General features: G+C 36.2%; 1 protein-coding gene across 12 annotated transcripts in view; it reads left to right on the top strand.

Moving 5' to 3' along the window:
- Positions 1–13,429, top strand: part of SHOC2 (SHOC2 leucine rich repeat scaffold protein) — an 85,035-nt gene that overhangs the window by 54,749 nt on the left and 16,857 nt on the right. For all 12 annotated transcript variants that reach the window (XM_060404459.1, XM_060404460.1, XM_004020195.5 and 9 more), the window contains one exon: positions 2,530–2,667. In XM_060404459.1, coding sequence (XP_060260442.1) covers positions 2,530–2,667 — 138 coding nt within the window. The remainder of the gene's footprint in view (positions 1–2,529; positions 2,668–13,429) is intronic.

Genomic DNA, 13,429 nt, shown 5'->3' on the forward strand with positions numbered 1-13,429 from the left:
TGATTGCCCTGGAGTTTGTGGCGTAAATTTACAGCTAATATAAGTCCACCATCAAATAACACTATACCACTCAGTGTGGTTGCTTATAACAGAATATTCCCAGTTCTTCTCTCCTGTCCCTTATAACACTGCTGTCATTCATTTCATTTATCCTTAATGTATAGTTACCCAGTATATTGTTGCTCTTCATACTTTTAAGAAACTGTTATCTGTTAGATCAATTAAGAGTTTAAGAATATAAAAGATTTTATTTTATCTTATTCCTTCTCTATTGTTCTTTTCTCTGTGTAGAGCTAAGTTTCTGACTTACATCATTTTCCTTCTTTCTGAAGAACTTATTTTAATATTTCTTGAAAGACAGGTATACTGGTGACAGATTCCCTCATTTCTGTTTATCTAAGGAGGTCTTTATTTCTCCTTTACTTTGAAGGATAATTTCATTGGGTACAAACTTTTAGGTTGGTGTTTTTTTTTTCTCTCATCACTTTGTAAGTATTCCATTCCATTTTCTTCTTGCCTGCATCATTACTGAAGAGAAGTCCAGTGTATTTACCTTGTTCCTATATAGGTAAAGTTCCCCCTGCCTCCCCGGCCTCTGTCTTTCAAAATTTTATCTTTGATTTTCTGTATATGATTTTGAATATGATATGCCTAGGTGAGAATAGGAGGGGACTTTTATCTTCACTCTGAGAACCTGCAGTGGGACTCCTGGGGGTAAAGCACAAGGATTCCAATTTTTCCATATCCTTGCCAACATTGTTTTGTTTTGTTGTTTGCGTTTGTTTACAGCCATCTTCAGGGGTGTAAAGTAGTACCTCATGTAACTGATTTGCATTTTTAAATGATTAGTGATGTTGAACAGCTTTCATGTGTTTATTGTTCATTTGCATATCTTTGGGAAAATGTTCAGTTTCTTTACCCACTTTTAAATTGGTTTTTTTGGTTGCTGTTGAATTATGGAAGCTCCTTATACACTTGGGCTGTTAATCCCTTCCCAGATACATGATTTGTCAATATTTCCCCCTATTCTATGGGTTGCCTTTTCATTCTCTTGATAGTGTCCTTTATACACATAAGTTTTCAATTTTGAAATCTAGTTAATCTGTTTTTTCTTTGTTGCTTAGGATGTGACAGTAATATGCCTTACACCCATTTTTTAGTTTTATGCACTTTATTTACTTCTCTTTAGTTCAGTTCCAGAGAAGGCAATGGCACCCCACTCCAGTACTCTTGCCTGGAAAACCCCATGGACGGAGGAGCCTGGTAGGCTGCAGTCCATGGGGTCGCGAAGAGTCGGACACAACCGAGCGACTTCACTTTCACTTTTCACTTTCATGCACTGGAGAAGGAAATGGCAACCCACTCCAATGTTCTTGCCTGGAGAATCCCAGGAACGGGGGAGCCTGGCAGGCTGCCGTCTATGGGGTCGCACAGAGTCGGACACAACTGAAGCGACTTAGCAGCAGTTCAGTTCAGTCGCTCAGTCGTGTCCGACTCTTTGCGACCCCATGAATCGCAGCACGCCAGGCCTCCCTGTGCATCACCAACTCCCGGAGTTCACTCAGACTCACGTCCACCGAGTCAGTGATGCCATCCAGCCATCTCATCCTCAGTTGTCCCCTTCTCCTCCTGCCCCCAATCCCTCCCCAGCATCAGAGTCTTTTCCAATGAGTCAACTCTTCGCATGAGGTGGCCAAAGTACGGAGTTTCAGCTTTAGCATCATTCCTTCCAAAGAACACCCAGGGCTTATCTCCTTTAGAATGGACTGGTTGGATCTCCTTGCAGTCCAAGGGACTCTCAAGAGTCTTCTCCAACACCACAATTCAAAGCATCAATTCTTCAGCGCTCAGCCTTCTTCACAGTCCAACTCCCACATTTACTTGCTCAGTATTTCCAACTTCACCCCCCCAAAAAAGGAAAAATCATGAGAGAGCCAATCGAGCTGTTATAAATAAGTTTTTGAAGACAGAAAAACGTTAAGAATAATCTAAATTGCCCATACAGTCCTTTCAAACAGAATGAGGAGAAAAATATGTATCCTTTTGGAGTAATATTAAGAAGCAGTTTTTGATTTCTGACTCTCTCTTTACATATTTATATAACATTAGAACACATGCATATTTGAAAGCATATATATTTTGAGGTAAGGTGACCCTCAAATTAAGATCTATCTGATATTATTTTGAATTTGATTTAAAAATTAGTAAGCTCTTTTTGAAGTATAGAATGTACAAATGTAAATGTGGTTAAATTTGTTAATTAAAAATATATAATATTGGTTGATAATGATTTACAGTCAACATGTTAATGTTATCAGATGTCATTTTCTTTTTTTCTTTAGGTATAATTGACATAAAACCATATATTAGCTTCAGGTGTACAACATAGTTCAGTATTTGTAAGATGCCATTTTCAAAGAAGAGTTTCAGATTTTGTTTAACTTTTACTTTGTGAGAAAAAATATAGTTATGATATAAAATGTTTTATCTCCCAGAAATTCTTACATTTTTATGTTGATCAATTTACAGGTGAATTATGTAACCTCATTACGCTGGATGTAGCTCACAATCAACTTGAACACCTTCCAAAGGAGATTGGAAACTGCACACAGATAACCAACCTTGACTTGCAGCACAATGAATTGTTAGACCTCCCAGATACTATTGGTATGAAAAAAGAAAGAAGATACTGTTAATATTATTTCTAGCTACTTGGAGATTAAAATCTATTTCAATAAATAAAGTATTAAAATTCAGCATTGTTGAAGTGGTAAAACTTCTAAAAGATAGTATTTTAAAATCATTTTTTATTTCCACTTCTAGGAAAGGAAAATAAGTTTTAGGACATGAGCTCAGTTAAATGGTAAACAAGATAGAATATTGAGTAACGTGTATATGTTTTATAACTCTGTGCTTAAATTGCAGAATGGGTGCGTTTTCTGTTTTTGCTTATTTCTGAAATGTTGCATGCTCTTGTGTAGGGTGTGGTCCCTTCTATGCTAAAATAGACCACACTGAAAAATAAGATCATTGCTGTTTAGTTTTTAAAACATGGCAAGTACATTTTAAAGTTTGCTCATATGTAATATTGAGGGATTAAAAGAAAAGATGTCTCAAAATGCATAATGTGTTTTGACAACATAGTCAAACTACAGAAAGTTGATGTGTTCCGTATTTATAAATTCTTGTTTATATTTCTGAATGCCCCCAAATTTATACAAATAATAGAGGGAATTTAAAAATTTTTGGATGCTTTTAGTTATCACTGTGGTATGAAGAAACTATTAGGTTTATTTTAAAAAGTATTCTGTACTTAGTTTATGTAATTTTAGTAATGAATTTTTATAAGGTTCTATTACTAAATTGCATGAGGCCTATGATAATGTTATCTTTCTCCAGAGAATTTTTATTTGCTTCTCTCAGGTACCTAGAGTGACCACTTTAGTCCATCCATGTTCTGAGGGTTGTGATTTTTCTGGTCCTCTCAAGTGATTCAGAGGCAAACTGCAGAGTAATTGGAGGGCCGTTTTAATTCTGATTGACCCCTCATGCTAGGGTGCAGCCCTGTAGGGTCCTAGTTGATGCTGATTACTAGACTCTTCACCCTTGGCAGGCTCTAGATTTTGACTCTTGGCAAAACATGCCTTTGCCTTTCAGTTACATCTTCTGTTTAGGAGAGCGGTCTTAGGACAAAAATCTCCCGTGCTTTGCTTGTTTCTGGGTTCCCAGCTGGTTTCCAGCCTGATTACTGCTAGTCATTATCATGCTTGTTTTCTGATTTTTGTTTTAGAAGTGTTCTTAGTTTTCTGCAATGGGAGAGTTTGCTTGAATTACCTTGAATTACTTTCTGCTTCATTACTTGAAGCAGAAGCAATTGTAGCAGAATTTTTTAAAAATGTTACAGTAGACTGTCTCTGGTAACATAACAACTATTCACAGAAAAGTTAATCTGAGACCTCTTCAGGTTATAATAGCTAGCCATTAGAACCTGTATCTTTCTGATTCTTGTCCCCTCGAGTCTAGAACAAAAAGACAGAAAAACACAAAATAAATGAAAAAAGTCATGGGAGACAGCACTAGAAGTTCTAGAAAGAGAATAGAGGTAAGACAATGAAGCTATAAAATATAATTTAATACTATTTCCCTGAACTTGACAAAAACCCAGATAATAAGATTGAAGTTTCTTACCAAGATGAAATAATGAAAAAAGATACATTCTAGTAGGAGTTTTAAAAATTAAGTTTACTAATTTTTAATAAATGATATGGGCTTCCCTGGTGACTCAGCAGTAAAGAATCTACCTGCCAGTGCAGGGGACCCAGGTTTGATCCTTGGGTTGGGAAGATCCCCTGGAGAAGGAAATGGCAACCCACTCCAGTGTTCTTACACGGGAAGTCCCATGGACAGCGGAGCCTGGAGAACTGCAGTCCATGGGGCTGCAAAAGAGTTGGTCACGATTTAGCAACTAAACAACAAGAATAAACAGTATGTTCGTGTGTAATGTTATAAAACCTTTGTCTAGTTTCAGAGTAATGCTGACTGTATATGGTAAGTTGGGACGTTTTCCCTACTCATCGGTTTTTGGAAAAGTTTGTATAAAATTGGCGTATTTATTCCTTTAATATTTGATAAAGTTCATTGATGTAGCCACCTAGTCAGGATTTTTCTTTATTGGAATTTTTTTTAAAACAATTTCAGTTTTTTTGATAGACATAGGGCTATTTAGGTTATCCATTTCTTCTTGAGAAAACTTGATCATTTGTGTCTTTCATAGAATGTGTTCATTTCATTTAAGTTGTCACATTTAATGGGGATAAAATTGTTCATAACATTTGCTTATTATTTCAATGTCTATAGAATCTGTGGTAATGCTATTTCTCTCTTTTCTGATATTGGCAATTTATATCTTCTCTCTTTTCCTGATCAGTCTGGCCAAAGGTTTATTAATTTTATCAGTTTCATTGATTGTCTCAAGTTATTAATTTTACTTTATTTTTCCCTTTGTTTTTATTTCATTGATTTCCACTTTGACCTTTCTCATTCCTGTTTGTCTGCTTACTTTGATTTTATTTGCCCTTTTCCTAGTTTCTTATAGTGGAAGATTGAGATTATTGATTTAAGACCTTTCTTCTCTTCTCATAGAGTCAGTTCAGTTCAGTTCAGTCTCTCAGTCATGTCCGACTCTTTGTGACCCCAGGGACTGCACCACGGCACGCCTCCCTGTCCATCATCAACTCCCGGAGTTTACTCAAATTCATGTCCATTGAGTCAGTGATGCCATCCAATCATCTCATCCTCTGTCATCCCCTTCTCCTCTCACCCTCAATCTTTCCCAGCCATTTAGTGCTATAACATTTCCCCTTAAGTACCACTAACAACATCCCACAAATTGACATGTTGTGTTTTATTTTTTGTTTTGTCCAAAACACTTTCTAATTTGCCCTTTTGTTTTCTCTGATCTATATGTTACTGAAAAGTTTGTTATTTAGTTCCCAATCTCTAACAGTTTTCCAGGGGTCTTTCTGTTTCTGATTTCATTGTGGTTGAGAACATACTTTGTGTGACTTGAATCATGTAAATATATTGAGACTTTTCTTATGGCTCAGTGTATGGTCTATCTTGATAAGTATTCCATGTGCAATTGAATATGTATTCTACTTTTGTTGAGTAGAGTAATGTGGATGAGGTAGTCAGTGAATTTATTGTACTGCTAGCCCTTTTTGGTCATTTTTTCCTCCCAACTTTTATTAGTTATATTGTTAGGATGTGCAGCATTTATGGTATATCTTGTTAAGCCAGTCTCTAGTTTAGTCTTAATTGTTCACCAACAGTGCTTGCTGTTGCCATAGTTGTTCAAGTTATTGGTTGGTTAAAGTCAGTCTTACAGTAATTTTCTCAGAAATCATTCCTAAACAGTGAAAGTGAAGTCACTCAGTCCTGTCCGACTCTTTGCAACCCCTGGACTGTAGCCTACCAGGCTTCTCCATCCATGCGATTTTCCAGGCTAGAGTACTGTAGTGGGTTGCCATTTCCTTCTCCAGGGGATCTTCCCCACCCAGGGATCAGACCAGGGTCTCCCACATTGTAGGCAGACGCTTTACCATCTGAGCCACCAGGGAAGACTTACTAACAGTAGTTTTCTAGTTTTTGTATGTTTGTAACCTTTATATTTAAAGAACTCTTTGATGGGTATAAAAATCATTGGGTTCGACTTCCTTTCCTTGAGCATCTCAGGAGACCTAAAAGGTAGCTCTTTTGTCTTCTAGAATTGAATATGCAATAGTATGAGGCGGTCTAATTGGTTTTTTCCTCATTATAATGACTTAATCTTTGTTTCTGGCCACCCAAAGAGTTATTTCTTTATTTCTAAAGTTTAAGAACTCTACTATATTTCTAAGTGTTAATCTTTCAGGTTCCCATTTCCTTGGGATACTCTGAACCAGTTCAGTAATAAAGGTTTAATTTTTACTTCAGTATAAATCACCTATTGACGTGTTTACTTTGTTGTATGTTCTTATGTTGAAATATGTAAGTTTGCTTATTTTAAACAAGAACTGATTTTGATAGTAAAGGAGAAAAGAAAGAATAATGCATTTTAACATGATCACTTTTCAGTGAATGACACATAAAGGCACTTTAAAAAGAGACTTCTTTTATAAAATTAAAGGCTTCTCAGTCTTAGAAAAGTAAAGGTTGTTTACTCTAGCAAATCAGGGCAACTGAAATTAAAGATGCTTGAAATGTTATAAATTTATGGCCTTATCTCTCTCATTGATGCTTAATTATTGTGTATTTCCTAAGATACTGTAGATGCAGATACTTTATTGTTCCTTGAGCATATCAGGCAAGTTCCAGCCTCAGGGTCTTGGTACTTCTCAGTTTCTCTGCTTAGAACTTTTTCCCCTAAATATACACATAATTTCCTCTACTCTTTCAACTAATCAAATGGATATATCAAGTTCTATAAAGGGCATGGTTATCAATCAGTCCTGTTCTTCAGTTCAGTTGCTCAGTTGTGTCTGACACTTTGTGACCCCGTGGACTGCAGCATGCCAGGCTTCCCTTTCCATTATGAACTCCCAAAGCTTGCTCAAACTCATGTCCATCGAGTCGGTGATGCCATCCAACCATCTCATCCTCTGTCGTCCCCTTCTCCTCCTGCCTTCAGTCTTTCCCAGCACCAGGGTCTTTTCCAAGAAGTCAGTTCTTCACATCAGGTGGCCAAAGTATTGGGGTTCCAGCTTCATCATCAGTCTTTCCAATGAATATTCAGGACTGATTTCCTTTAGGATGGACTGGTTTGATCTCCTTGCTGTCCAAGGGACTCTCAAGAGTCTTCTCCAACTTAGCATTTGTGAAATGACTCAGGAAATGTGCATCAGATACTATTATCTGGGTACTTCGGCAGAGGATTTGAGGGAGGGGTCTGTTCCAGAAAGGCCCTGTAGGGTCCTGTTCTTACTCTCAAATATTCTAACAGTATTTCATTATTTAATATTTTATGCATGTATTGGTTTCCCTATCTTGCTCAATAACAATGGGGGGGGTGCAGTTATAAAGTACTGAAATAATTAGTGTTGGCAAATAGAGAAAGCATAAGTTGTAGAGGATGATAAAACAATCCAGTTAGTAAGACTAGGGTCTTTTGGATTCACTACCTCTGACAGAGGATAGTGTCTCCATGTATTCTTTCTCCTGGCTTTCTTAATTTTGAATTTCTGTCAGAAGTAATTCTTCTATATTTCAAGTGTGCTTGTTAATATGAAAACATTTGACTTCATTATTAATCTTGAGTAATTGACATGTTATATCAGAAAAATACAAGTGCCTCACTTCTAACATACTCTACATGGTCAGATTACAAATATGTATTGGAAATCAAAAGGAACTAAAACATAAATGATAATAAAAATTTATATATCTCATTTATAAATTTTTATAATAAATATAAATATGCTTTGATAGTTGTCAGCAAACTAAATACAGCTGTTATCCCAAGTAATAGCAAAGTGAGTTAAGTATTGTTTGTTGAAAGTTTTTATAATATTATAGTCATTTATCATATACCGTGTTTATTAAGATAGTTCTTTGCCTTTCTCCATCCCTCTCATCCCCCATATTTTGATTGTATTGCAGAAGGTTGAGATTTGATGAGAAATCTGAACATGCAGGTCTTGATATGTTACAAATCTCAACAGTCATAATTGACCTTTGAGATTCTCTCTGTCATCTATTGGAGAAGAGCAATTCACCCCAAACCTTCAGTGACAAACTTAGCTGGAGTATAATTCTGATACTTTCCTTTTTTCCCCCCCTGGTTTACTAGTTGAAAAGTATAACTTAAAATGAAAACCAAACAAAAAACCCAACACCTGTCTTGGAGAGTTGATGCTAGCCCCACAGGAGTTGCCCTGTTCTCTTCCCTGGACCAAAGAAACTTGCACTGAATTTACAATTGAAAATAAAATGTTTTATCACCTTACAGTCACTTTTCCAAAAATCGCTTTAATTATTTGCCTTTTTTTTTTTTCCTCGCAAGTAGATCCAGATATTTTTAACTCTCTTTTTTGCTTAAGATATAAATACTTCTAGAGTAGCTGTCACTCTTTGGCAATAAGCAATGCCATTTACTTTCAGGCTGGGCAGTGCCAAGATTACTGACAACTCAGGCTGTGGAGAAGAGGCAGAAGGAACTGGGGAGAGGGGCACAGCTGATTGCGGTTAAGTAAAAGAGTGCTCAAAAACATATTTAGAGTCTTAAAGCCTCAGATATGCAGATGATACCACCGTTAGGCAGAAAGTGAAGAGGAACTAAAAAACCTCTTGATGAAAGTGAAAGAGGAGAGTGAAAAAGTTGGCTTAAAGCTCAAGATTCAGAAAACAAAGATCATGGCATCCGGTCCCATCACTTCACGGGAAATAGATGGGGAAACAGTGGAAACAGTGTCAGACTTTATTTTTCTGGGCTCCAAAATCACTGCAGATGCTGATTACAGCCATGAAATTAAAAGACGCTTACTCCTTGGAAGGAAAGTTATGACCAATCTAGATAGTATATTCAAAAGCAGAGACATTACTTTGCCAACAAAGGTCCATCTAGTCAAGGCTGTGGTTTTTCCAGTGGTCGTGTATGGATGTGAGAGTTGGACTGTGAAGAAAGCTGAGCACCAAAGAATTGATGCTTTTGAACTGTGGTGTTGGAGAAGACTCTTGAGAGTCCCTTGGACTGCAAGGAGATACAACCAGTCCATCCTAAAGGATACCAGTCCTGGGTGTTCATTGGAAGGAATGATGCTAAAGCTGAAACTCCAGTACTTTGGCCACCTCATGCAAAGAGTTGACTCATTGGAAAAGACTCTGATGCTGGGAGGGATTGGGGGCAGGAGGAGAAGGGGACGACAGAGGATGAGATGGCTGGATGGCATCACCAACTCAATGGGACGTGAGTTTGAGTGAACTCCAGGAGTTGGTGATGGACAGGGAGGCCTGGCGTGCTGCGATTCATGGGTTCACAAAGAGTCAGACATGACTGAGCGACTGAACTGAAAGCCTTCTGAGGTCTCTTAGTGGTTTTATGAAATCAGGGAGGGGAGGTATGAAATAGGAAAAATTTTTTATTTTCTGTTTCTTTTCAAAGTGAGAGAAATTTATAAGAAGACTTGCCTTCCAGGCTAGAGCACAGAATAATTCACAGAGGCCTTTTGTTACACTGGGCTCTGAAGAAATGTTACAGTAATTATGATTATATCAACAAATAGAGTTTTAGTAATTGATTTTAGGAAATTACAGCTCTACTTACATGTAACAACTTTACTGATTTTCTCTTTAATGGCATTCTTTTGAGTTTTTTACATTTAAGAATATTTTTTAATAAGTTCATTTTTAATTGGAGGATAATTGCTTTACACTATTGTGTTGGCTTTTACCACACAACATGAGTTAGCCATAAAAATGCATATGTCCCTTCCCTCTTGAACTTCCATCCCATCCCACCCCTCTAGGTTGTCACAGAGTCCTATGTTGAGCTCCCTGTGTTACACAACAATCTGTTTTACATATGGTAATGTGTATGTTTCAGTGCTACTCTCTCAGTTCGGCCCACCTTCTCCTTACTCCATTGTGTCCAAAGTCTGTTCTCTATGTCTGCGTCTCCATTCCTGCCCTACAAATATGTGTATTAGTACTATTTTTTCTAGATTCCATATATGTATGTGTTAATATACAATAATTTGTTTTTCTCTTTCTGACTTACTTCAGTCTGCATAATAGGCTCTAGGTTCATCCACTTCACTAGAACTGACTCAAATACTTTTCTTTTTATGGCTAAGTAATATTCCATTTCATTTGTCATTTATCTGTTCATTTGTCAGTGATATCTAGGTTGCTTCCATGTCCTGGTTATTATAAATAGTGCTGCAGTGAACATTGAGGCATATGTGTCTTTTTCAGTTACGATTTTCTCAGTGTATATGGCCATTTGGGATTGCTGGGTCATATGGTAGTTTTATTCTTAGTATTTAAAGAAATATCCACACTGTTCTCCATAGTGACTATATCAATTTACATTCCCACCAACAGTGCAAGAGGGTTCCCTTTTCTCCACACCTTCTCCAGCATTTATTGTTTGTAGATTTTTTTGATGACCATTCTGACCAGTGTAATGTGGTACCTCATTGTAGTTTTGATTTGAATTTCTTTAATAATGAGCAGTGTAGAGCATCTTTTCATGTGTTGGTTGGCCATCTGTATATCTTCATTGGAGAAATGTGTGCTTAGGTCTTCTGCCTACTCTTTGATTGGGTTGTTTGCTTTTCTGGCATAGGGCTGCATGAACTGCTTGTATATTTTGGAGATTAATCCTTTGTTAGTTTCGTTGATTATTATTTTCTCCCATTCTGAGGGTTGTCTTTTCATCTTGGTTATACTTTCCTTTGTTATGCAAAAGCTTTTAAGTTTAACTAAGTCCCACTTGTTTTTGTTTTGTTTCCATTTCTCTAAGAGGTGGTCAAAGAGGATATTGCAGATATTTATATAAGAGTGTCTTGTCTATGTTTTCCTCTAAGAGTTTTAGAGATCCTGGTCTTACATTTTTTATAACTTTTAAGTTTATTTTCAATTTCTCAGTTTAATGTTTCTGGAAAAAAATTGTACCTTTAACATTATTTCATTGTTAGAACTTGGGTGCCTTTTCTACTGATTTTTTGCTACTTTGTTAAAATAAGATAAAGACTGTTTGAGTTAAAGTCTTACTCAAAAGTTACACTAAATTAACCTAAAAGTGCTGATTTCCTTTGCTGAAATTAAAAACATTAATTTTAATTTGTAGCAATTTAATGTTTCCATATTTTAACAGTCTGACAGTATAAGAAAACAAGCTGTCATATTCAGAACACAGAGCAACTTACTGTCAAAGTTAAGCACTTAGAAAGCTAAATGCCAGTGATTGACAGTGATCAGCCTACATTTATAAGTGTTGGCAACATTGATTTTATTTCTTAGTCACAGTGGCTCAATATTAAGGCAAGCTGTGGCTTGATTTCTAGGTTGCAGTTTACTTTGTGGTTAAAACCACTTACTGAAAGAGGCTAGAGTTGAAACCACTGCAGGGGGTGAATCACAGTAAATGCCAGACTTCTGATGTCAAGTTTGTTTTTTTTTTTTCCTGGCATAAAAGAGTGTTGATATTTCATCATTAATTTTTTTTACCTTTTTTATTTTGCTGAGAGTAGTGGATTTTGGCAAAATGTGGATGACTCTGAGCATACCATGCTCTCAAGAAAGTGACAAGTCCTTTGCAGATGTTAATTGCTTCATCAGAATAGCATATTCTCCGAGAGTACAATTTTTAAAGTTCATCCTCTTCAATCCCACTGGGGGAAAAAGAAGTTTAGGCATTTCATAGACCTTTTGGTGAATGCTTCAGCCATTTTATTACCATGGAACAGCTTTATTACATAGGGAAAGCAGTGGTATGACGGAGAGACGAGATGAGCTTCTTCTATTTATTTTTTAAGATTGAGTGCCTTTTTTATCTTCAACTTGGTATAGCAAATTAAAATTTTATCAGAAGATTTTTGAAATTCTTTGTACTCAGACATTATCACTGATTATGGGAAAATTTCCATCTCTTTACCAGTCTTGTAGTGGCCATGGGCATGGGATAGGCAAGGAATAAAATACTGATACCCTCCCTCCTTCCCCATTTTGAATGGATGTGAGTTAATGGGGACTGCCTTTCAGTTTTGGTGGGAATGAAATTGATATACTCTAATGGCACTGTCTGATAAGATTTAAGATATAGCTATCTTTTGATACTTCTGAAATATTTTCACATGTACACACAGATACCTATTAGGATGTTCATTATAGAATTCCTTTTTAAGTATTAGAAACAAATGCTGTCCATTGGGGGATGATTGGATAATGGTATAATTACACATATCCTAGGATACAATGGTTAAATGAAGTATATCTGCTTTTACTCAACAAGAAAATATTTCTATGACCTGTTATTTAGGAGGAAAAGTGTGCAAAATGATCCCATTTATATAAAGACAAATAGAGAAACATTTTAAAAAATCCTGTATTTATATATGTATAAGTGAGAGCTTAAGAGAAGGATCTTAATAGGTACATACTGGATTACACACCATGGCTTTCTGGGCAGTAAAGTAAGTTACACTTACATATTTTGTAATTGAAAATTTATTTGGTGGGATAAGAGGAGTGCAATAAGAGGAGTTCATTCTCTGATATCTAAAAATGGGCTGCTTAGTCATTGTGTATCCCAGAAAAAATTAAAGTGAATATTTTTAGAAGAACTAATTTTTAGTCAGGTAGACTAGGCAAATCTGTTATGTACTTTAAAATGATGTCCACTTAACATCTATGTTTTGGAGACATGCTATTTTATAAGTTTATAAGTTTGACCCATGAGAATGGGTCAAAAAAAAAAAAGCTTTTAATGAGTCTCATATAATTTTGAGTTTTTGCACCTTGTTCCTAATGGAAAGGAGGACAAATAGTGAAATATTTTAGCATCTTTAATTAATAAGAAAGCATGAATGAAAGCCTGGTGTGTGCTTTGCACTGAAATTCTGTGCAAATTTCAGTAGAAATGCATAGCAAGCTCCCTTACTTAAAGGATTTTCAGTCTATTGGGGAAAGTAACTAATCCATGAAACAACCAACAATGTAGATTGTAACTAAAATGCTAATGTATAATGAAAACAGCATGTAGCCATGTGTCCAGTTTATAGGGAGATCAATAAGATCTTGATAGAATGGCCAGAGAAAACTTCATGAACAAATATGCTGGACTTAGTATGGAATAAAAATGCATTCCATGAGCTTAACAGCAAGGACAATCAAACAGCATAGAGGCAAGAATGAACATATCATGCTTCTGTGTCAGGAGGAAACAAGTTCA

This window comes from Ovis aries, chromosome 22 (genome assembly GCF_016772045.2).
Source record: "Ovis aries strain OAR_USU_Benz2616 breed Rambouillet chromosome 22, ARS-UI_Ramb_v3.0, whole genome shotgun sequence".
In the NCBI taxonomy this organism is placed as follows: Eukaryota; Metazoa; Chordata; class Mammalia; order Artiodactyla; family Bovidae; genus Ovis; species Ovis aries.